The 20212-nt window shown below is 36.4% G+C and overlaps 12 protein-coding genes across 12 annotated transcripts; 6 read left to right on the forward strand and 6 right to left on the reverse strand. All coding sequences in view use genetic code 12, as the record gives it.

The window, feature by feature from the left end:
- Window positions 1–126: 126 nt before the first annotated feature.
- Window positions 127–1377, forward strand: DEHA2F15202g (DEHA2F15202p; the record flags this gene model as incomplete). The annotated part of the gene is made up of 1 exon (XM_461021.1): window positions 127–1377. The coding sequence occupies one exon, from the start codon at window positions 127–129 to the stop codon at window positions 1375–1377; it is 1251 nt and encodes a 416-aa protein (XP_461021.1).
- Window positions 1378–1570: 193 nt separating this feature from the next.
- On the reverse strand, window positions 1571–3535 carry DEHA2F15224g (DEHA2F15224p; the record flags this gene model as incomplete). Its single annotated transcript, XM_461022.1, has 1 exon — window positions 1571–3535. The coding sequence occupies one exon, from the start codon at window positions 3533–3535 to the stop codon at window positions 1571–1573; it is 1965 nt and encodes a 654-aa protein (XP_461022.1).
- A 1486-nt stretch (window positions 3536–5021) lies between these two features.
- Window positions 5022–6461, forward strand: DEHA2F15246g (DEHA2F15246p; the record flags this gene model as incomplete). The annotated part of the gene is made up of 1 exon (XM_461023.2): window positions 5022–6461. One exon carries the CDS (start codon window positions 5022–5024, stop codon window positions 6459–6461), a length of 1440 nt encoding a protein of 479 aa, XP_461023.2.
- A 111-nt stretch (window positions 6462–6572) lies between these two features.
- On the reverse strand, window positions 6573–8675 carry DEHA2F15268g (DEHA2F15268p; the record flags this gene model as incomplete). The annotated part of the gene is made up of 1 exon (XM_461024.1): window positions 6573–8675. One exon carries the CDS (start codon window positions 8673–8675, stop codon window positions 6573–6575), a length of 2103 nt encoding a protein of 700 aa, XP_461024.2.
- A 210-nt stretch (window positions 8676–8885) lies between these two features.
- Window positions 8886–9701, forward strand: DEHA2F15290g (DEHA2F15290p; the record flags this gene model as incomplete). The annotated part of the gene is made up of 1 exon (XM_461025.1): window positions 8886–9701. One exon carries the CDS (start codon window positions 8886–8888, stop codon window positions 9699–9701), a length of 816 nt encoding a protein of 271 aa, XP_461025.2.
- Window positions 9702–9888: 187 nt separating this feature from the next.
- On the reverse strand, window positions 9889–11532 carry DEHA2F15312g (DEHA2F15312p; the record flags this gene model as incomplete). The annotated part of the gene is made up of 1 exon (XM_461026.1): window positions 9889–11532. One exon carries the CDS (start codon window positions 11530–11532, stop codon window positions 9889–9891), a length of 1644 nt encoding a protein of 547 aa, XP_461026.2.
- A 163-nt stretch (window positions 11533–11695) lies between these two features.
- Window positions 11696–12252, forward strand: DEHA2F15334g (DEHA2F15334p; the record flags this gene model as incomplete). The annotated part of the gene is made up of 2 exons (XM_461027.1): window positions 11696–11698; window positions 11758–12252. 2 exons carry the CDS (start codon window positions 11696–11698, stop codon window positions 12250–12252), a joined length of 498 nt encoding a protein of 165 aa, XP_461027.1.
- A 109-nt stretch (window positions 12253–12361) lies between these two features.
- On the reverse strand, window positions 12362–14144 carry DEHA2F15356g (DEHA2F15356p; the record flags this gene model as incomplete). The annotated part of the gene is made up of 2 exons (XM_461028.1): window positions 12362–14040; window positions 14099–14144. 2 exons carry the CDS (start codon window positions 14142–14144, stop codon window positions 12362–12364), a joined length of 1725 nt encoding a protein of 574 aa, XP_461028.2.
- Window positions 14145–14555: 411 nt separating this feature from the next.
- Window positions 14556–15168, forward strand: DEHA2F15378g (DEHA2F15378p; the record flags this gene model as incomplete). Its single annotated transcript, XM_461029.2, has 4 exons — window positions 14556–14558; window positions 14632–14728; window positions 14804–15062; window positions 15111–15168. The coding sequence occupies 4 exons, from the start codon at window positions 14556–14558 to the stop codon at window positions 15166–15168; spliced, it is 417 nt and encodes a 138-aa protein (XP_461029.2).
- A 175-nt stretch (window positions 15169–15343) lies between these two features.
- On the reverse strand, window positions 15344–15949 carry DEHA2F15400g (DEHA2F15400p; the record flags this gene model as incomplete). The annotated part of the gene is made up of 1 exon (XM_461030.1): window positions 15344–15949. One exon carries the CDS (start codon window positions 15947–15949, stop codon window positions 15344–15346), a length of 606 nt encoding a protein of 201 aa, XP_461030.2.
- Window positions 15950–16416: 467 nt separating this feature from the next.
- On the forward strand, window positions 16417–17245 carry DEHA2F15422g (40S ribosomal protein S13; the record flags this gene model as incomplete). Its single annotated transcript, XM_461031.1, has 2 exons — window positions 16417–16437; window positions 16811–17245. 2 exons carry the CDS (start codon window positions 16417–16419, stop codon window positions 17243–17245), a joined length of 456 nt encoding a protein of 151 aa, XP_461031.1.
- A 453-nt stretch (window positions 17246–17698) lies between these two features.
- Window positions 17699–19399, reverse strand: DEHA2F15444g (DEHA2F15444p; the record flags this gene model as incomplete). The annotated part of the gene is made up of 1 exon (XM_461032.1): window positions 17699–19399. One exon carries the CDS (start codon window positions 19397–19399, stop codon window positions 17699–17701), a length of 1701 nt encoding a protein of 566 aa, XP_461032.1.
- Window positions 19400–20212: the final 813 nt, after the last annotated feature.

The raw sequence follows: 20212 nt of genomic DNA on the forward strand, positions 1-20212 counted from the left end.
GAACCTCACCATAGTCGTAGTATAAAAGAATTTATATATCCTAGTAGTTATATCAATTGAGAAGTAATATTCGTAATTAATTATTTATATCGATTAATTAAGAAACAATTTGTACTACGAACCATAATGTCTTTATCTAACAAGTTATCTGTCAAGGACTTAGATGTCTCCGGTAAGAGAGTTTTCATCAGAGTGGATTTCAATGTTCCATTAGATGGTAAAACCATCACCAACAACCAAAGAATTGTTGCTGCTTTACCAACTATCAAGTATGTGTTAGAAAACAAGCCTAAGGCTGTTATCTTGGCTTCTCACTTAGGAAGACCAAACGGTGAAAAAGTTGACAAGTTCTCTTTAGCTCCAGTTGCCAGTGAATTGGAAAAGTTGTTGGGTAAGAAGGTTAACTTCTTAGACGACTGTGTTGGTGACAATGTTGAAAAAGCTGTGAACGGTGGTAGTGACGGTGAAGTTTTCTTATTAGAAAACTTGAGATTCCACATCGAAGAAGAAGGTTCGCAAAAGAAGGACGGTGAAAAGGTCAAGGCTTCCGGCGAAGATGTCAAGAAATTCAGACAACAATTGACCAACTTGGCCGATGTCTACGTTAATGATGCTTTCGGTACTGCCCACAGAGCCCACTCTTCTATGGTTGGTTTAGAATTACCACAAAAAGCTGCTGGTTTCTTAATGGCCAAGGAATTAGAATACTTTGCTAAGGCCTTAGAAAACCCAGTCAGACCATTCTTAGCCATCTTAGGTGGTGCCAAGGTTTCTGACAAGATCCAATTGATCGACAACTTGTTAGACAAGGTCGATTTATTGATTGTTGGTGGTGGTATGTCTTTCACCTTCAAGAAGGTCTTAGACAACATGCCAATTGGTGACTCCTTGTTCGACGAAGCTGGTGCTAAGAACGTCGAAAACTTAGTTGCTAAGGCTAAGAAGAACAACGTCAAGATTGTCTTGCCGGTTGATTTCATTACTGCCGACAAATTCGACAAGGATGCTAAGACCTCCACTGCCACTGAAGACGAAGGTATCCCAGACAATTGGATGGGTTTAGATGCTGGTCCAAAGTCCAACGAATTGTTTGCTAAGACTGTTGCTGAAGCTAAGACTATTGTCTGGAATGGTCCACCAGGTGTTTTCGAATTCGACAACTTCGCTAAAGGTACTAAGTCTTTATTAGATGCTGCTGTCAAGTCTGCTGAATCTGGTAACACTGTTATCATCGGTGGTGGTGACACTGCTACTGTTGCTAAGAAGTACGGTGTTGTTGACAAGTTGTCCCATGTCTCTACCGGTGGTGGTGCTTCTTTAGAATTATTGGAAGGTAAGGAATTGCCAGGTGTTGTTGCTATTTCCGATAAGAAATAAATCAATGTATACTGATTTCTAAAACGTATTTATGATTTAATATTATTTAATTACTTTATAGTGTATAACTACATTAATAGGACGCTATTTTGATCTATTATAATTTGTATTTCACAGCCAGTAAATTCACAATAAAAAAAACGAAGTATAAAGAAGGGAAGTTGTTATATAGTTATCACTTGAGCATATAAGATTATAATTTAGCTGCTCCCTTCATGATCTTTCCCCAAGCTTCTTCGGTTAATTCTTCATATTTAGTCTTGTTCAACCAATAGATAACATCATTACCGGACTCTCCCTTTGGTAACTTTTGGTTTTTAAATTGATTCTTTGAAACCTTGTGGTTGTGACTTGCTTCAATTTCACCACTAATCTTGATAAATTGTGGAACAGCATATCCTGGTAACGTTTTCGAAACATGATCATAAATTTTAGCTAAAACTTCGTTATGTTTTGACTCGTCACTAAATTCGTCCAACGGATCAATGACTGCAAATCCCGCTCTACCTTCATGATTAGGGACTTTGACACCAACAACTACTGATTGTTTGATAGCTTTGGAACCCATTAATTCGTTCTCGACTTCAGATGCTGAAACATTTTCTGATTTCCAACGGAAAGTGTCACCCAATCTATCAACGAAATATAATAAACCATCTTGATCCATTTTTAATAAATCACCACTTCTAAACCATGCATCACCCTTTTTAAAGACATCCCTGATAACTTTAGACGAAGTAGCATTCTTATTACCATAGTAACCTTGGAATGTACCTTCTGGATTTTTTGCATTCAAAATTTTCATCAACAATTCACCAGGCTCGTCATGATCAGCACGAGTAGCAAAACCAGTCTTCGGATCTTTCCAGATCTCATTTTCATCCTCTGGGTCCATTTTAACTAAAGATTGTTGGGTAGATAAAATCAAGTTGATAAGACCACCATATTTACGACAGGCTCCTACACCAAAATCACCATATTGTAAATTGGTCGTCGCAATTGGTGATTCAGTCGATGCATAGAACTCACCGATGGCCTTAATATGGAACCTCTTCTTAAACTCAAGCCAAATATCACGACGTAAACCATTACCATAGGCAATTGATACGTTATGTCTCTGTTGATCAGGATGAGGCTTTGAATTCAATAAGTAACGACAAACCTCCCCAACGTATTGAATATGAGTAGTCTGACACAATTTGGCTTGAGTCCAGAACGAAGTAGCAGAAAACTTTTGGGAAATAGAGATACATCCACCTGCTAATAATGTCGGACAAACACCCAACATAGCTGCCGTAGAATGGTATAACGGCATGGCTGTTAAAACATTAGACTTAGAATCAATTTTCATAATATAACCAAAAAATGAGGCAGCCATGAAAGCCTTTCTCCATGACATAATGGCAGGCTTCGGTAATCCTGAAGTTCCTGACGTGTAGATTAATGCACAACAAGAAACATCGGTATCCTCTGGTCTTCTGGTGTTGTCTGGAGCTCTATGCTTTGGCCTTGACTTGTCTGTTAATACTCTCAATAACTCAGGTTCATTAATGTAATGCAACTTAACATTTGGCGATTCCTGGTTAATTCTCGATTCGGTCTCTTTGATTGGGCCAGCACAATCGGGGTCAATGAAAACTTGTGTCACATTCGACGACTTCAAACAATGAATCAATGGCTGATCTTTCGTGTTGAAGTTTAAGAATGCTGGTGTTGCACCAATATTCCATAACGATAACCAAAGTATAATAAACAACGGCTTGTTCATACAGTTAATTGCAATAGTTTGGTCTGCTGTCACACCATAGTCATTCTTCAAGATATAACTAAACCTCAAAATTATATCGTATAATTCCTTGTAGGTGTACGTTTCCAATGTGAAAAGATTGTCGTAGTTCATATCTCCATTCTCATCCTTCGTTGGCTCAACATTCTTCTTGGGTCTTGGGAACACAATTGCCTTATTTTTTGGGTATTTGAATACTGATTTTTCGAAATAATACCAGAAACTGGCTCTTCCTCTGTAGCAATTAATTGCATATGGGACTGCTTCTCTTAACACCTTCTGTGTGAGAAAAAAGTCATCCTTAATATGGTATTTAGCATCAAGTAACTGCGATCCTAATACTGCTGCTGCTGCTAATTCAATAGTGGTCATAATTAATTCCTGCTTTCTTCCTAATTTAGTATCTAGCTGTAGCTACTGAGCACCTGAATGTGGAGATTAAGGAACACTATATTATATATATATCAGGAGTGAAATCTATGATACTCGGTCACAGTATTTAAATTTTCATCTCCGCAACGATAACACAAATTCTACGATCATATGTCATTTACAACATATACTAATTTTCATCGAAATTAAGCCGTTCAAACGACATTGCTCGACGTAGACTGTTCGCTATACGTAATGAACGATTCTGATGGGACGTTTTCTACGGTTTAGACTTCTAATATTCTATAGAATGGTTCTGGTGTGATTATTACCACCTCGGATAATCAGCGACAACATGCAACTCGATTTTTAAGTTTTATTTCACATGCTTCCCTCACATGAAGTCTTTGAGCAACCAGAATAGATAAACGATACACGTGAAAACCCAAGAACTACTATGTAATCAGCTATTAAACCGAGACATGTGCAGCTTGTATCTGGCTTCTGATACCACGGCATTAATTAGATATGTTTGAGACAATTTTGTAGAAGATGAGCAGCAGAATGTTTTAAACCAACTCATTAAATTACGAAGCGACGAGATTTTTTTGGAAGATGAAACTTTAAGTTTAGAATCTGGTTCGGACGAATTATAAGCTGGTGTTCCTTAAGGTTATTTTACTCTAAGTGAAAAGGAATAGAAGAGTAGAAAATGCTGTGTTTGGAAGCTGGTTTAGACCAATTATATGTGCGATCCATACAATTATCTAAAGAGTTTTTGGGTGATCATTGCAGAATTGTGTGAGATAAGATTATAAATGTAGTAGTTACGAGTATCGATGAATATGTTCAACTCAAAACCGTGCATGGACCTCTGACCACAAACCTTCGACAAATTCTTAGAGTTTTGTCCAATAATTATCAGTTACTTGATCTTAAGGAAGCCAATATCCATAGAACGCAGTAATTATCTAGGTTTTGCCTGAATATTTATTCTAGTGATATTCCCTGCGCATTTTGCAGCACTTATTTTTAGCATATTACTACGTCATGAAAGAGGAAAAAATTAAGTAGTAGAATAGTCTCATTCTAGGATGTTTGTAGCATGTTCTTACATCAACGAACAACTTCAATAATGGTATCAAGTTTCTTATTCCAAAATAATTAGTTTACAAAATTTACAAGTTTACAAATTTTCGTAGAAAATAAAGAAATCAAAGAAAATTGCCAATATATTCACATTACGATTTTATATATTGCTAAATATCAATTAATCATGCATTGAAACAAAATCATTCAAATTTCTATATATCAGTTGATTTTATACGAAGTTGATGTAAATTAAGTACTTCAGCTATTCAAAAACGACCAATGAGACTCCCAAACATTTTGCTTACTACGCGAGAAAAAATCATGCCATGGAAAATTAATATATACGAAGCACAAGACACTGACAAATTAGTACGAAACTAAGTAAATATCAAGAATGATGCTTTCTAAGACTAGGTTCTTTTTCACTAAGAACTCGTCGGTGTTGAAAACCTTGTCTCAAACCAAGGTCAGCAGGTTATCGATTGCTCAAAAACCTCCAACCAAAATTTCACAAATTTTCAACAGCTTGAAATTTAGAAGACAATATAGTACTGTACAACTGAAATTAAACGTGGATAATGCTTCTTCTAATATAGCTACACAAGTAAAGAATGCTCAAGGCTCTAAAGGTAGTTCTGAAACTATAATTTCTAGCAAATCAATAGGGTATTGGTTGATTGGAACTTCCGGTTTGATCTTTGGCATTGTTGTGATAGGAGGCTTGACCAGATTGACAGAATCAGGGTTATCCATCACCGAATGGAAGCCTGTTACTGGGATGCTTCCACCATTGAGTGAACAGGATTGGGAAGAGGAATTTGCGAAATATCAGAATTCACCAGAATTTAAACAGCTTAACTCCCATATCACTCTAGAAGAGTTCAAGTTCATTTTCAACATGGAATGGGGCCACAGATTGATTGGAAGAGGTATTGGGATGTTTTTCATATTACCTGCGATATACTTTTGGACTTCTAAAAAGTTTGCAAACCATGTCAAGTGGAAAGTTGTTGGTTTAACTGGGTTATTAGGCTTGCAAGGTGTAATCGGTTGGTGGATGGTGCAATCCGGGTTAGATGAAAAGCAATTGTTAGAAAGAAGATCAAAACCTGCTGTTTCTCAATACAGATTAACAACACATCTTGGTGCTGCTTTTTTGATGTATTTGGGTGTTTTGTGGACAGGTTTCGAAATTTTAAACGAGAATAAATGGCTTCAACAGGCTAAGAAAGTACCTGGTTCAGTTGATATTCTTTTTAAGCAATTAAGCAATCCAGCATTAAAGAAAATCAGAACTATTGGAACTGGGTTGCTCTGCTTGACCTTTTTGACTGCCATGTCTGGTGGTATGGTTGCAGGCTTAGACGCCGGTCTTATTTATAACACGTTTCCACATATGGGAGATGATTATATACCATCTTCCAATGAGTTAATGTCGCCTGTGTTTTCCCGTAAGAAGGACCAATCCGATTTATGGTGGAGAAATTTGTTAGAGAATCCAACTACAGTTCAGCTTGTTCATCGTACACTTGCGACTACCACATTCTTCTCTATCTTAGGTGCTCATATATATGCCTCAAGGAACAAGAAGATAATTCCAAAAACTGCACAGAGAATGTTGCACTCAGTGATGGGATTTGCAACTCTTCAAGTTGCATTAGGTATCTCCACCCTTATATATTTGGTTCCTATTCCATTAGCTGCTGCTCATCAAGCAGGTGCATTGGCATTATTGACGACATGCTTAGCTTTTGCAGCCCAATTAAAAAAACCAAGACCACAAACTGCTTCATATATTAATAAGATAATGAAGGAGCATTTATTAAGAAAATGAGAAAATGAAACTAAGTTATTATGCTGATAGAGTAAAATGCGGCATAAAATAGTATTAATTACATAGCTTGTAAATAGAACATATGTACATAGAATATACCATATGCAATGACTACCAAATACGCTTGCTAGACATTTCGTACCTCATTACGTTACCTAACCCTTCATCCCCGTTAACGTCAAGATCATTAAGCTCAGTATCTTGGTTCATAAATTGTTGATTCCTTCTTTCTTCTATAGTAGGTGGAACTTTTTCTCCGAAATCATATAAGTAAGAGCGTGTACTTGGATTAATGGACGAAGCTTCTGTGTTAGGGACTCCTGGAATATAAGATAATTCAATAGGCGACTTCGGTGACGGTATATTATTTGATAGGCCTTGTGATGTCTTAGGTGATGCTTTAGGCGATGGGGTTTCAAGATCAAATAGTGGCAATGTTGGAGTCAGTGAATTAGGACTTGAGACTTGATTATCCAAACCACGAGGCAAAATGTCACTCTCAATACTTGTCGATGCAATATCCGTATCAACTGTCGAAGAGACTAATTGGGGTGATAATGAAAACCCGTCAACAATGGCTGATTTCAGATATTCTGTTGCATCACCAAGCTTTGAGGATTCCTCACGTAACCAAGTCTGGTATTTCTTATGCTCATTTCTAATTCTGTTAGCCCATTTCAAAATCACCAACCCAAGCATTAATCTAATGAACATTAAAGTAAAGAAAGTGATTAATATTAATATTAAGCTTATAATGAGCGAATAAACAAATGAATTTGTAGCTTGAAAAAAAAACAATTGTTTAAGATCAGGATAGGTCATACGAAGAAAACAAACAATAGAAGCTAATAATGGTAACCCGATACGTTTAGTCAAGACAATATAATCAGTTAGCTCGGACAGGACATCAATATCGGGATTTGATGTGGATTTGAATACTTGGATATAATCCAAACTTAGTACATATAAGAAATTGCGATAGATTCTTGGTCTAACTCTATTAAATTTAGTAATGTAGCAATGTTTGAGCCAATCGACAAAAATTTCACTACCAATCACTACTATGCTTGGACCAAAAAGAGCCCCGAACCAATTGTTCCAACTTTTCCAGCTATTGGGTATTATTCCCATATGAATACTGTTCAATTGTAGTAAATTACGCAATGCAATAATGCCCAACATGAGTGATAGTTGGAATCTCTCTGTCAAATCTGCCATAGTTATTTGAAATAAACCTTCTCTGTCAAACTTCTTGAAGACTGATCCTTTTAATTCTGCAAATTGATTAGACAACAAAAGTGTTAACAATGCGTTGGAATATGAATTGGCCGCAACATTTAATGAGACAGTTTGATAAATGAGAATATATGAATGCAACGACAAGTATAATATGGAGAATATAAAAAATACAGCAAACTTTATCCAAGCCCTGTTTCTAGTTGGTGTGATCGGTATTTGGTACAAAATGTTAAGAATATCTTGACCTATGGACGAGCATAGCTTATCGGCCACTTCCAACACCCCGAACATAACATATAATTTGATATCGGCTTGCCCCCTCACATCGTGATACATTCTTGATATGTCTAAGTTGGGCAAGGAAAGCATAGAAAAAGATAGAATCAAAATTGCAAGAGTAATAACATCTCTTTTGATCCAGCGGAATTTATTGTAAAATATGTCCAAATTTAATCCCCGGTGTACTCTAAATTGATCTATAGACTCAAAGACGGACTTGTAGCTTAGAATAAGAATCTTAAGCGGCACTAACGTAAACAACGTCAAGAATGAGTTTAAACAAACCAAAAGACCGAAAATCATAAACCGTTCCAAAGCCAAGGGTACCTTAACCAAATTAGATATTTCTTCATATGAGCTATCATCCTCGCCTTTCTGGGAGCCGCTGGTTCGTGCTGATACTGAATTGTTCTCATCTGGCAAATTCAATTCTAACTTTAGCAATCTATAGAGCGAGAAGATTTTATCTCTATTTCTCCAATTAGGCGGCAGCGAATGCGACGCATGACTTCCATTTGAAATAAAATTCAAGAACGAAGTTGTTGTAGACGATCTGGATCTTGGGCCGATAGAATATGTTGATCTTGAAGTGGATCTGGATCTTGACTTTGAGTCTAGCGAAGTGTTTAAATGACTTGAGCCTGTAGCGCCACGGCCATCCAAAGATCTGTTTCGATTTATTCTATTCCTACCCATAAAATAAGTAGATCTAGTACATTTATTACAGAATCAATCGAATAATTGCCAGGAGGAATAGTCTTCAATATGGTACCTGATAAACAGAATTTGAACTCTTCTTTTGTTTAGAAGTCACGTGCTTATCTGTACTGAAAACAGAAGAAGGCCAACTAGGCAAATCAATCAACAGTATATGATAATTAATTGATGAGTTTATGATTAGTTAGTATGGAGGTCCTAGGTGTGCAGTCATTTATCGAATATTTAAAGCCCTTTTCGAACAAGGAATTGGTGAGTCCAGCAGAAGCTTCACGTATTCTGCTAATAATTACCGAGCTCCTCATTGATCATACGGTCGACTTGGACTTATTAAAATTTCTAAGTAGGTTCTTAACCCAACAAACATATGATGAAATAATAGAAGAAAAGAATATAGAACATCAGTGTGGATATATATTATGTAACAATTCTCCAAAACAACAAGTTCGTCGTCTATCATCTAATAGTAATGGGACGACATTGACAGGTATAGGCGAAATTTCAACATCCACCAAATTTCAGATCTATAATCGAAAGCCATCCATGATATTACCAAATACGTATCTCTCCCAATATTGCTGCAAGGAACACTATCAAGCTTCGTTATTTTATCGTAACCAATTATCACAAGAAGCGGTATTTGCAAGAAAGGATATCCTCAAAGTTAGCCCATTTCCTACTGATTATCCGTCAACTTGGTACGAAAATGGAATTACATGCCTCGAAGAGGTATTGGCCAAGCATAAAGAATTGAAAGAACAAGGAAAGTCGTTGAGTGAAGTTATATCCATGATGAATGGTTTATCTGTCGTGGATGAATCAAGAAGTAATGAAACCAATGAATTGATTAAGTTGATTGAAGACTTTGAAATTGTTGAAAAGGAGGGTGGTTTAGAAGGTGATGGTCTTCCAGATGAAAGTCAGTATCTAGATAGGGAAGAAATGTCTACCGGTGTTGATGGTTACTACACCACTGATACAAGTTTTGGAGGCTACGTTGTATAATGACGTGATAGTCATTTATGTTACGAGCATATTCGATACTATTGCATTCAAGATATTGGCATATTTCGGACATTTTTTCAACTTCATACGTGCAAAATTATATATTCATATATACTGTATAATACTTCATTTACGACGCTAATGAAAAGATGGAATTTACTATATTACACTATGTACAATCAAGGTTCTAAAATTTTAGCTTTTTATCGAAATTTACACCAAGCTTGAAATTATGATAACCCACATCATCTAAATAATCTCCTAAATGCTTGCCCATACCAATTCTCTCTAGACTTGGCATTCCTCTCTGATTTTTCTTTGTCTTTCTTGAATCATTTTCTATTATATAATCGTTATAGGTTTTCGTTACTGTATCCGGATTAACAATTTCTGAGTGTCTAAACACTTTATTATCCTCTATTAATTTTATAATATGCATATATCTGTTCAATTGTTCATTATAATGCTCGTTCATTTGACGCTGCAATATCTTTTGTTCTTGTAATAATGGAGATTTTGACGATTTCAATTTGTTGTATTTTAGATAATACGAGGTTAGTCTCTCGTTGACAATATCAGTCGCGTCGTCTAATGAATTCGACCATTCCTTAACATATGATGCCACATCTCTATCACAGTCATTTTGTACCGATCTATCTATCAAATATTCCCACAAACCTTCTCCTTTTGCCAACAGATCGTAGTAGGTTTTTGGATGAAGTCTCTCATCGTCGCCAAACCCATTGCTACCCCGTACACTATAACTACCATCAGAAAATTGTGGTTCAGTGATGCTGACATCATTTCCCGATGCGTTCCATACCGTTTTGAGTCTCACTAGTCGCATCATTTTCTTAATATCTAGCGCCACTTCTTTTAGTTGGTTGAGTCTTGGATATGGCATTCTAATATACGGAATTGATACTGGCCCTGCTTCGGTCAATTGTATCTGAACTTTGAATGGGCCTTTTTCGTTCACTATAGATTGTAAATGTTCAAGATAGTGATACTTATTGATATCAAATTCCATCCCCGGTTTCACTATACCATTTATATATTCGAGATCATATGCGTATGCGATGGATGACTTGCGGGTAGAACCAGGAATTGAAATTGATGTAGAAACTGTCTCTTCTACGGGTAATAATGCACTTTCAGGTGTGTACGGTAATAAATGAGGTGTAGGTATTTCATGGTTAGTCTGTAACTTTTTCAAATAACGACGAAGCAATTTCTGCGTATTCTCTTCACAATTTAACAATTCCTTTTTAATCCGATTCTCTTTTTCTTTCAGGGAAAGGTTCTTAAATCCCCGTAAAGGCGATGGAGGTTTCTTTGACTTCGATGCAATTTGCTTCAAAAAGAGTGCGGGCTTGTCCTTGTTCTTGTTCTTATCTATTTCGCCAGGATCTTTTAAATATTCAGCCCTCCAATTTTGTTCATGTAGTTTCTGCAGGCGATATTCTACCAATTTCTCTATCAAATTAATGCTTGCCGTTTTATTATTCTCTATATTTTCTAAGTTATTTTGAAGCTCCAATCCTGCGACTATTCTTTCTCTCAATTTATTGGGATTATCTACCTTTCCCTTATTTTTGGTTCTAAATTCGTCTTGTATGATATAAAGCAACTCTGACTTTAAAAGCTTCATGTATAATTTGCGGTCTATATTAGCCTTGAATAATTCTGTTTGGATATCTTTGGAAAATGCATCATTGGATTGTTCTATCTTTAGAGTTGATACTCTATTCGTATGTCGTATAAGTGATCTATACAATGCAATCATTGCATCTTTATGAGCAAATGACTGTTTGAACGAAGCACTTAGCATATCTATAGATAGCGCTTTGGGACATAAACATGGTGAATAGGTAGAAGCCATTTTGCAAGTTTTTTTGAGATAGAGATACATGTCGCACGTGAGGGAAACCAATATCAAAGAGATGATTAACGTCTAACATCAACTAGGTGTAAACAACAAAAGAAACTGAAGAATGGTATGTATATCCCAATTGATACGGTTTATTATATTGTTAATGTACTAATTTGGACTTAGCCACCTAAACTTTCGAAAACTTCGAAAACCAACCAAATTACCATCATAAAATTCAAGCGGAACAAGAGTACTTATGTTTTGCCTTTAGACCTAAATGCCAAAGCTTCGTTATCTATAGCGAATTTTAAATCCTCGTTGGCAAGAGCAGTAGAACAATCAGGTGGTTTGTCTCTTGTTGAGGAGGACGAGGAAACTAATAAGTTGGATAATGACGATATCGAAGTTCCCAAGTCAGAATACATTGATAACGTGGAGAATGATGGAATGGTGGATGATAATGAAGAAGATACTAAGAATATCATCCAAGATGTAAAAGGCGATGATTTGATATTGGCGCTTCCAAAGGATAAAACTTCACCGTACGATAATACCTGGATCGAAATAACAGACGACTCTAGTATATCAAGCCTTAAGTTTAATGATTATGATATAATAGCCTTTAAACATGTTGACGACGATACATTTTTCATTTCGGAAGCTGCATACGATGAATAATATTAATTTGCTATCATTTTGAATATATAATGTATATAATACTTACTTCGTGAAGAGTACAACAAGTCGACTTTCTTTTGCGATATGTTTATCTAATGTACAATAAAAACTAACACTTTCTTCCATTGGTACCGCTTACTTTTCTAATCCCAGCTGAATGGACCCTGTTATTTGCGTTCTTAGATGGGATCATACCTGAGTTAACTCTTGAGTTGGACCTGGACTTTGGTATTTTAATATTTTGAGTTGGTGAAGAGTGCGGTGAAGAAGATAACGTAGTACTTACAGTCCGTGTAGTGGTAGTTGTTGTTCTCTTTTTTAGCAGTACCGGCAGGTTGCCTGCATTTACAGAGATAGAACGTAAAACCTTCCAATCGCTCGCTCCTTGATCTCTTTTATTGTTTGCTATTGTACCCTCGACATCCTGTATTTCTCCTTCTGCCTCGTATGCGGGCTTTCTAACTGGGCTTTGGATATCTTGCATCGACTCAGTTCCATTATTAATATCATTTTCTTCATCTGAATTGTTAATGATTTCGACAACCCCCGAGTTATCTTCTTCCTTATACTTTCTTGGTTGGCCAGGTGATTCCATTGGTACAGCTGTCTGAATTTTGGCTGCTAAGGCGCCACTTATCTTTCTTCTTCTAATTGGTGTGTGGAACGAAGAATCCATATGGCTTACCGAAGAGTTTATTTGTTGCTGTTGCTGTAACCTTCTTTGTTTAGCTTCTAACTTCATTCTGGCTTTGAAGTCTTCATATGAAGTTAATGAGTATAATCCTCCGATCACTTCGTCTGGTCTATTGTCTAAGCACATAGTATGTCTCCAATCCCTAAATTCATTCTGGTGCAAGTATAACCAATGTTGTTGGGGTCCTACAACCATACCTGGACGGACCAATCTCATATAACTGATACATTCATTAGCAGTAAAACCATGGGTGTAGATTAAATGCGCACCGATGAGACACCCAGTTCTACCTAAACCAGCCTTACAATGAACTGCAATTTTACCACCTTTATTTATAACACACTCCGCAGCGCCAATAAATTTCTGAACATACTCCAAAGTAGGACATGTTCCGTCGTCAAAAATCATATCGATATGCTGAATACCTCGTTTCGTAAATTCGCTAGCATCATATAAGTGAGAATTCAATCTAACCACCAATTGTACGTTATTAAGCATGAAATAATTTAGGACCTTCTTAAAAGGTTCATTAAGCGAGCCCGGCTTTCCTCCTCTCATACTTTGTTGTGGAGATGCGAAGGCAATGAAGTCCTTGGACACAACGTTAAAGTCACCCTGGTCGACTCTTTCATATTGCTCATACTCCTCTAAATTGAAGCTTGTCAAGTCTAACATTCCCCTTTCTTTAGCCCTCCACATACCGTACACTATGTCCTGTACGGTTATTTCGAAATCTGCTTTCGAGTACCCGGCATCACGGAAGCCCTGCAATGGAGGCTCGATCTGGGATATTGGTTGCAATACCTGATGGGGTGACCACGATTGGACCAAAACCATATAGCAACAAAGCAAGCAAGCGGCATTAGCCCTCTCCTTAGGAGATGTGGTACTGTAGAAAACAATGGCTTTTCCCTGATTAGATTCCTCATTCAAAATGTTATGCAAGACTACCGCAAACCTATACAAGCTCCCAATATGCAAAGGACCAAAATCTAAATGGAAAGCATTATAAGGCAACGCATCTTCTACAGTGAAATATACCAAATCGTTCGTATCCGGTGGAGTATAATCATATGCTCCTAGGTAAATTCGGTCTAATATTTGTTAGTTTATCGTCCTCCAACATGTATAAATAAAAAAAAATTTACTTACTTCTTAAAAACTCAATAAGGGGAAAGTTCAGTTTAATCTTTGGCATATGAATAGTGTTATCTGCTGACTAGGATGGAAATTTATCAATAATTAATACAAATGGAATAAAAGAAAAATAATGCTAGTTACGTATGAATGCAAATAGAAGGACGGCAATAAGAAACTCAGAACTCAGAACACAACACAAGAACAGTTTCAAATGAGATCCGCTTTTTTTTGTTAAATTTTCAACAATATTCAATAGAAGAAGTACTAATCAACAAAGATATGATTTCTAGAATATCTAGGATAATTATGTACTAGTGTTGTTGTTTTCATTTCGTCTTGTTCTGTGTTATTGTTTTGTGCTGGGACACACCGCACTTCCCTGATTAAGTCGCAGTATCAAAATCGATTTTATCCCATACTTAAGACAATTAGGTAGGGAAATAGATTATTTACTTGAATATATCACATTATGGTACGTTGATGGCGATATAAGACGGTAGGGAGCGATTATAGAATCCATTTACTAACGACTTTTACGGTAAAAGGCGCCCTCATTATATACTTTTACATCCGAGACGTTATCTGCGCTTCGCAAATTTAGATTTGGTAGTTCTAGAGTTGACAAGATGCAAGCTATTATATGTATGTATATTGTCGATTAGATGTAACAACAAGAAGGGTTGTTGGTTCGAGAGAATACTAGTACTAATGTTGTAGATACAATCGATAAAGGATCTTACGAAATCAAGAGAGAGGACGAAGACCAAGTCATAGACAATATTGAAGAATTGACAGAAGAATTACCAGACAATAGTCCTAGATTTGTGGTTTTATCGTACCCATTCAAATTATCGGATGGGAGATTGAAGACTCCATTGGTGTTGTTGTACTGGAGACCCCCAACATGTGGCCAGGAGAGCAAGATGTTATACGCAGGGTCAGTTGAATTGATGAGAGAAAAGGCCGGAGTAGCAAAGTATGTATAATTACGGTGGTCTTACAGGGAAATGTACTAACGACGCAGGGTTATTGAAATAAGTGATGAAGAAGACTTCGAGGATCTCGAGGATCAATTAAAGTAGAGTTCTTTATTAACATTTTGGTTATGTCAAGCAAAATATTTGTATAGTCAATATATTTGGTCTAAACTTATAGGAATAGAACACGGAATATCAAGATCGAATGCTATCCGATATCAGATTTAATTTATTTCTAGTAAAGTCAATCGTACCAATACTTTCTGATTTTCCGTACAGACTATAGTTCTATTGTAAAATCAATCAACTTAATTTCATTGTGGTAACAAAGAGCTTGCGCCCTTTTACGAGGGTCTTCGGCTATAGGCCGCAAACTATGAATTGTTCGATCAACCACGTCCCTAATGTAAGGCTTGAGTTTCAAATAGTCTGGATCTTCTATCATTTCGTCAAATTCTTCCATAGCATGGCCTAAACCCCAGGACATCCCGGAAGGCAGCATTGAACACAAAATTATACCATCCTCTACATACCAGTATGGCGGCTCCCAACGACGGTAATTTCTTAATAAATCGTCTAGTATATCGTCTGTAACTATACTGTGGTCGCATACAACGATGCCATACAAATCATCGAATTCCATGTAAGGATATCTCGGCCTCAATCGAATGGAAGGATATCGACTGGAACGATAATAGCCAGGAGAATAAGTGAATAAGTACACTATACTAGCAGAACAACTGGAGCACGAAGAACGATGTTTAAGTCTGCTGACTATTTCATCGATATCGTTAACCGATCCATGATCAGATCGAATTATTAATTCTGGCTCATCGGCTACAAGTGAAGTAACTTCATTTTCCTCCGTTCCTTCTTTTCTATTCATTGACTCTTATCAGTAGTAAGTTCATAAAATATCTCGATCATTCAATACTCCATGTATAGTACAATTGAACCACGCACGCCTTTTCTACTTTTAAATGGGACAAAATACGATAAATATGGGGAAACACTAGCCATAGTGGGAATCCAAAGAATTAGGTCGTAAATTTATTTAGAAAGAAGACAAAATTATCCCAGATGGTATACATATACAATATCACGACATATCAATGCATTATACTCAATATCGGCAATTATATTCTGGAGAAGGTACATTCCTAGTTCCCATATATACACACCTTAAGTAATGTTCATCACATATATTTTTGGTGAAAAATGTCGTGTGTGGTCAATTTCCGTAAAGAAGTTTTCGCTCTTACAACCATCTGGTGAATAAAAAAATTTTTCAGTTTATCTTAATACACTGTTTCTTCTTCTCTTCACTAAAATAACAAGAAATAATCCGTCAAAATGGGTCGTATGCATTCATCTGTATGTGAATAACCATCAATGAAACACTACTATTCCAATACTTGATAACTAGTGTGACTTTAAGGATCGATTCGGTTGCATGGGCAGTAAAAAATAGTCAAGGTCTTACCAAGAGTAGACAATTATCTAGCAAATATTTGTCATTATAAGCTTTTGATATTTGATACTTGACTATCGCTCATTGCGGTTACTGGTCGATACCACTTTTTATTGAAGTGTAAGATTGTTAGGGCAACTGCTGCCAGATGACTTTCAGGCTTTGAATTTCCGTGATTGGAATAAAAGCAAGGTTAAGTTTTCTGGCGGCGATTGTTCTGATAGTTCGATAGTTTGTGCTTTTGCTTTGAAAGTGCTGTTTACTAACATATTATAGGGTAAAGGTATCTCCTCCTCCGCAGCTCCATACTCTAGAAACGCTCCAGCTTGGTTCAAGTTGACCGAAAACGATGTCGTTGAACAAATCATCAAGTACGCTAGAAAGGGTTTAACTCCATCTCAAATTGGTGTTATCTTAAGAGATGCTCACGGTGTTTCTCAAGCTAAGGTCTGTACCGGTAACAAGATTTTAAGAATCTTAAAGTCTAACGGTTTAGCCCCAGAAATCCCAGAAGATTTATACTCTTTGATCAAGAAGGCCGTTTCTGTCAGAAAGCACTTAGAAAGAAACAGAAAGGACAAGGACTCCAAGTTCAGATTAATTTTAATCGAATCTAGAATCCACAGATTAGCCAGATACTACAGAACCGTTGCTGTCTTACCACCAAACTGGAAGTACGAATCAGCTACTGCTTCTACTTTAGTTAACTAAGTTCTTTTGCAAGTTATTAATTTATTGTTATATATATTTTTAAGTAATTTTGTAATCAAATTTAGTGATTAAATCTAATATTGTAATATAGTGTATTTAACTGCTGTGTAAAGTAAATTGTACTTTGCTTTATGAGCTATACCTAATTTTGTTCCTGACGTAATACAAGAAGGTCTTATCAAAGTAGGAATCTGGAGAGCATTTCATAAATTTCTTATTGAAATAGTAATTAATATGGTTTACGATATGATTTCACAACCAAACTGTTAGATTGCATCTCATTGTCAGAACGAATGGCTTGTTAGAGAAGAATTACAGGTATTAGTTCTAAGTTTGTTTAAGTTAATACACAAGATCTATCGATTCCAAAACCTATGAAATATTTTCAAGAAGACCTGAACTACGAGGAATATTATTGTAATTAGGTACATAATTCGTGAGTACACAGTTGAATCAGTTCCTTTTAAAGAATCGCAAAGCTTTCGTTTTTGCAAATTTCAAAGGACTTTGAGAGAAAACGTTATCTAACTCTTCTAAAGTTAATTCTTTTGTTTCTGGAATTAAGAAATAAGTAAAGAAGAATGCAAATAAGTTAAACGAAGCATAGAAGAAAAGACCGCCGCTTGCACTCATGGTTTCAGCCATTTTTGGCCAGGTCATACTTAAGACAAAATCTAGAATCCAATTGATAGCCATACCAATAGCTACCCCCAATACTCTAACGTTTAATGGATAAACCTCCGCATTATATGTCCAACTGATTGGACCAATTCCTAGCCCAAAGAAAATAACAAACATATACATGGCAGTTAAGCCTGAGCCTAAACGGGAAGTATCGTCAAAAATGTATAATGAACCACCGAGCCAAAAAAGACACCCCGAAAGAAAAGGGAAAGTCAAGAGTAGCATTCTTCTTCTTCCGAATCGATCAATGCATTGAGAAGAAAAGAATGTAGCTACAAAACATCCTCCACCAATTCCGATACTTCCAGCTATGGCGGTTTTTGGATCCACACCAGAACCCACTAAAATTGTTGTTGTATAACCCACAAGGATATTTACACCACAGTATTGTTGCATAATCATGTTAAAAGCTGATACTAAGAACGCATATTTCACTCTTCCATTGTTAAAGAAAAGGCTAATTTGGGAAGTGATTGGGATCTTCTCGATCTCATCTGATCTCTTCAAGGAATTATATAAAACAAAGAAATCTCTTGAACCAGCAAGCTCACTATTACGCAATTTGACGAGGGATATTAATGCCTGCTCATCCTTATGAATAGAAAGCAAATAACGAGGAGATTCGGGAATAAAAACCACGAGGGCAGCAGTTAAAATAGGAGCGACAAAGGAAGCTCCAATCATCAATCTCCAACCTATTTGTTCCACATCAACAAAGGCTCGATTAAACACACTTCCAAGCATAACTCCAAATGCAACAAATGTTTGCCACAACATTAAAAAGGAGCCTCGAGACTTTGCTGGAGCAGCTTCGGCGATTAACAAAGGAACAGCGGAAGAATTCAAACCCATACCGACTCCAAGAAACAATCTAGCAGCTAATAAAGAACCCATTGATTGACTGAAAGCTTGCCACAAAGATCCTCCAACTCCAAAAATACAAGAGATGAAAATAATCCATTTCCGGCCAATATATTTATCTAAGAGAATGGCGAAACCAATTCCTAAGGTCCCTGCAGCTAAATAAGGCGCTGCATTTACCGTGCCTTGAATATTTGCATTGGTGATATGGAACAATTTAATATAATCCAATTGAGCTCCACTTACTGCCGATTCGTCGTGGCCAAAGTTGACAGCTGAAAGACAAGCTGAAAGTGCCACCAAAAACATGGTCCATGATTGTGCTCTTATTGAGTGTTTTGACTCGAACACAAGTTGATCAACTTCGGTATTAGTATAGTGGTGTTGGTGTTCCTGGAGAACATTACCTCCATCATTGGCAAGTACTGCACCTCGATAAATTAATTCTTTATGAGGAATCAAACTTTGATTCTTCTCAATAATTGCATCAACGCTCTCGGATATTTCTTTGTCTGTTAAACCTGCTTGGAAGATGGTAGAGTTACTGGAAGTATCGGAAATGTTATCTACTTCATCTCGAATTAAGTCATTCTTGTTTTCTTCATACATTTTGATTATTGAGTTGAAACGTACATTAAACAGGAACAAATATTAGCCTTTATATCGTATAAGAGTATTTCATTTATTCCTCAGTTTAATAATCGATTCTGTTGAGAAGCAGCTCATCTCTGCCACACTTTTCGCAATTATTATCTTCCTAGCATTTTGCCTAACGATTACCACGTTTAGTTGTGTATTAAGGCTCATCTTTCTGTTTCGCCGATCTACGGTGAGAAATTAGGTTTAAATTTGTAGTCAAGTTAGGTTTGCCGTAATTTTTGGTATAAAAAACCTGTGGGTTTAGTGCTGGTATTTTGTTCCTAGTTGTATGTAGACTTGGTTGCAAATAACATCCATACACCAAAACCAGTACACCCATTTCTTGGATGATACTTACTCTGATGCTTACCGATACATTGTGGCTTAATTGACTATAGTTGATATTTCTTATCTTTAAGTAAGAACCATTTTGTTGGAAGTTAAGGACTGTCTGTATATATCCCAAGATTTGATGATAAAAGATAATGGAATTATTCATTGATTTTATATATGGATAGTAACATCTATTACAGAATGTTTGAATCATCTACTTACGATATTCAGAAATATTCGTTGGAGTATGGGATGGGCTCGAAGCTTATATTGAAGACTTGATGTTGCATGGGGGTAAACTCAGAGCATTTTTTATGCCACAATCCTTAGCATACCTTCCAAAATCATATTGACCAAATTAATTCATGACCTACTATAGATATCATACAGACTTTGAAGATCTTAGTTACATTGGATAGGTATAACATGAGATTTGTAACTTAGAATCCA

The sequence above is a fragment of the Debaryomyces hansenii genome (genome assembly GCF_000006445.2).
Source record: "Debaryomyces hansenii CBS767 chromosome F complete sequence".
NCBI classification, from domain to species: Eukaryota; Fungi; Ascomycota; class Pichiomycetes; order Serinales; family Debaryomycetaceae; genus Debaryomyces; species Debaryomyces hansenii.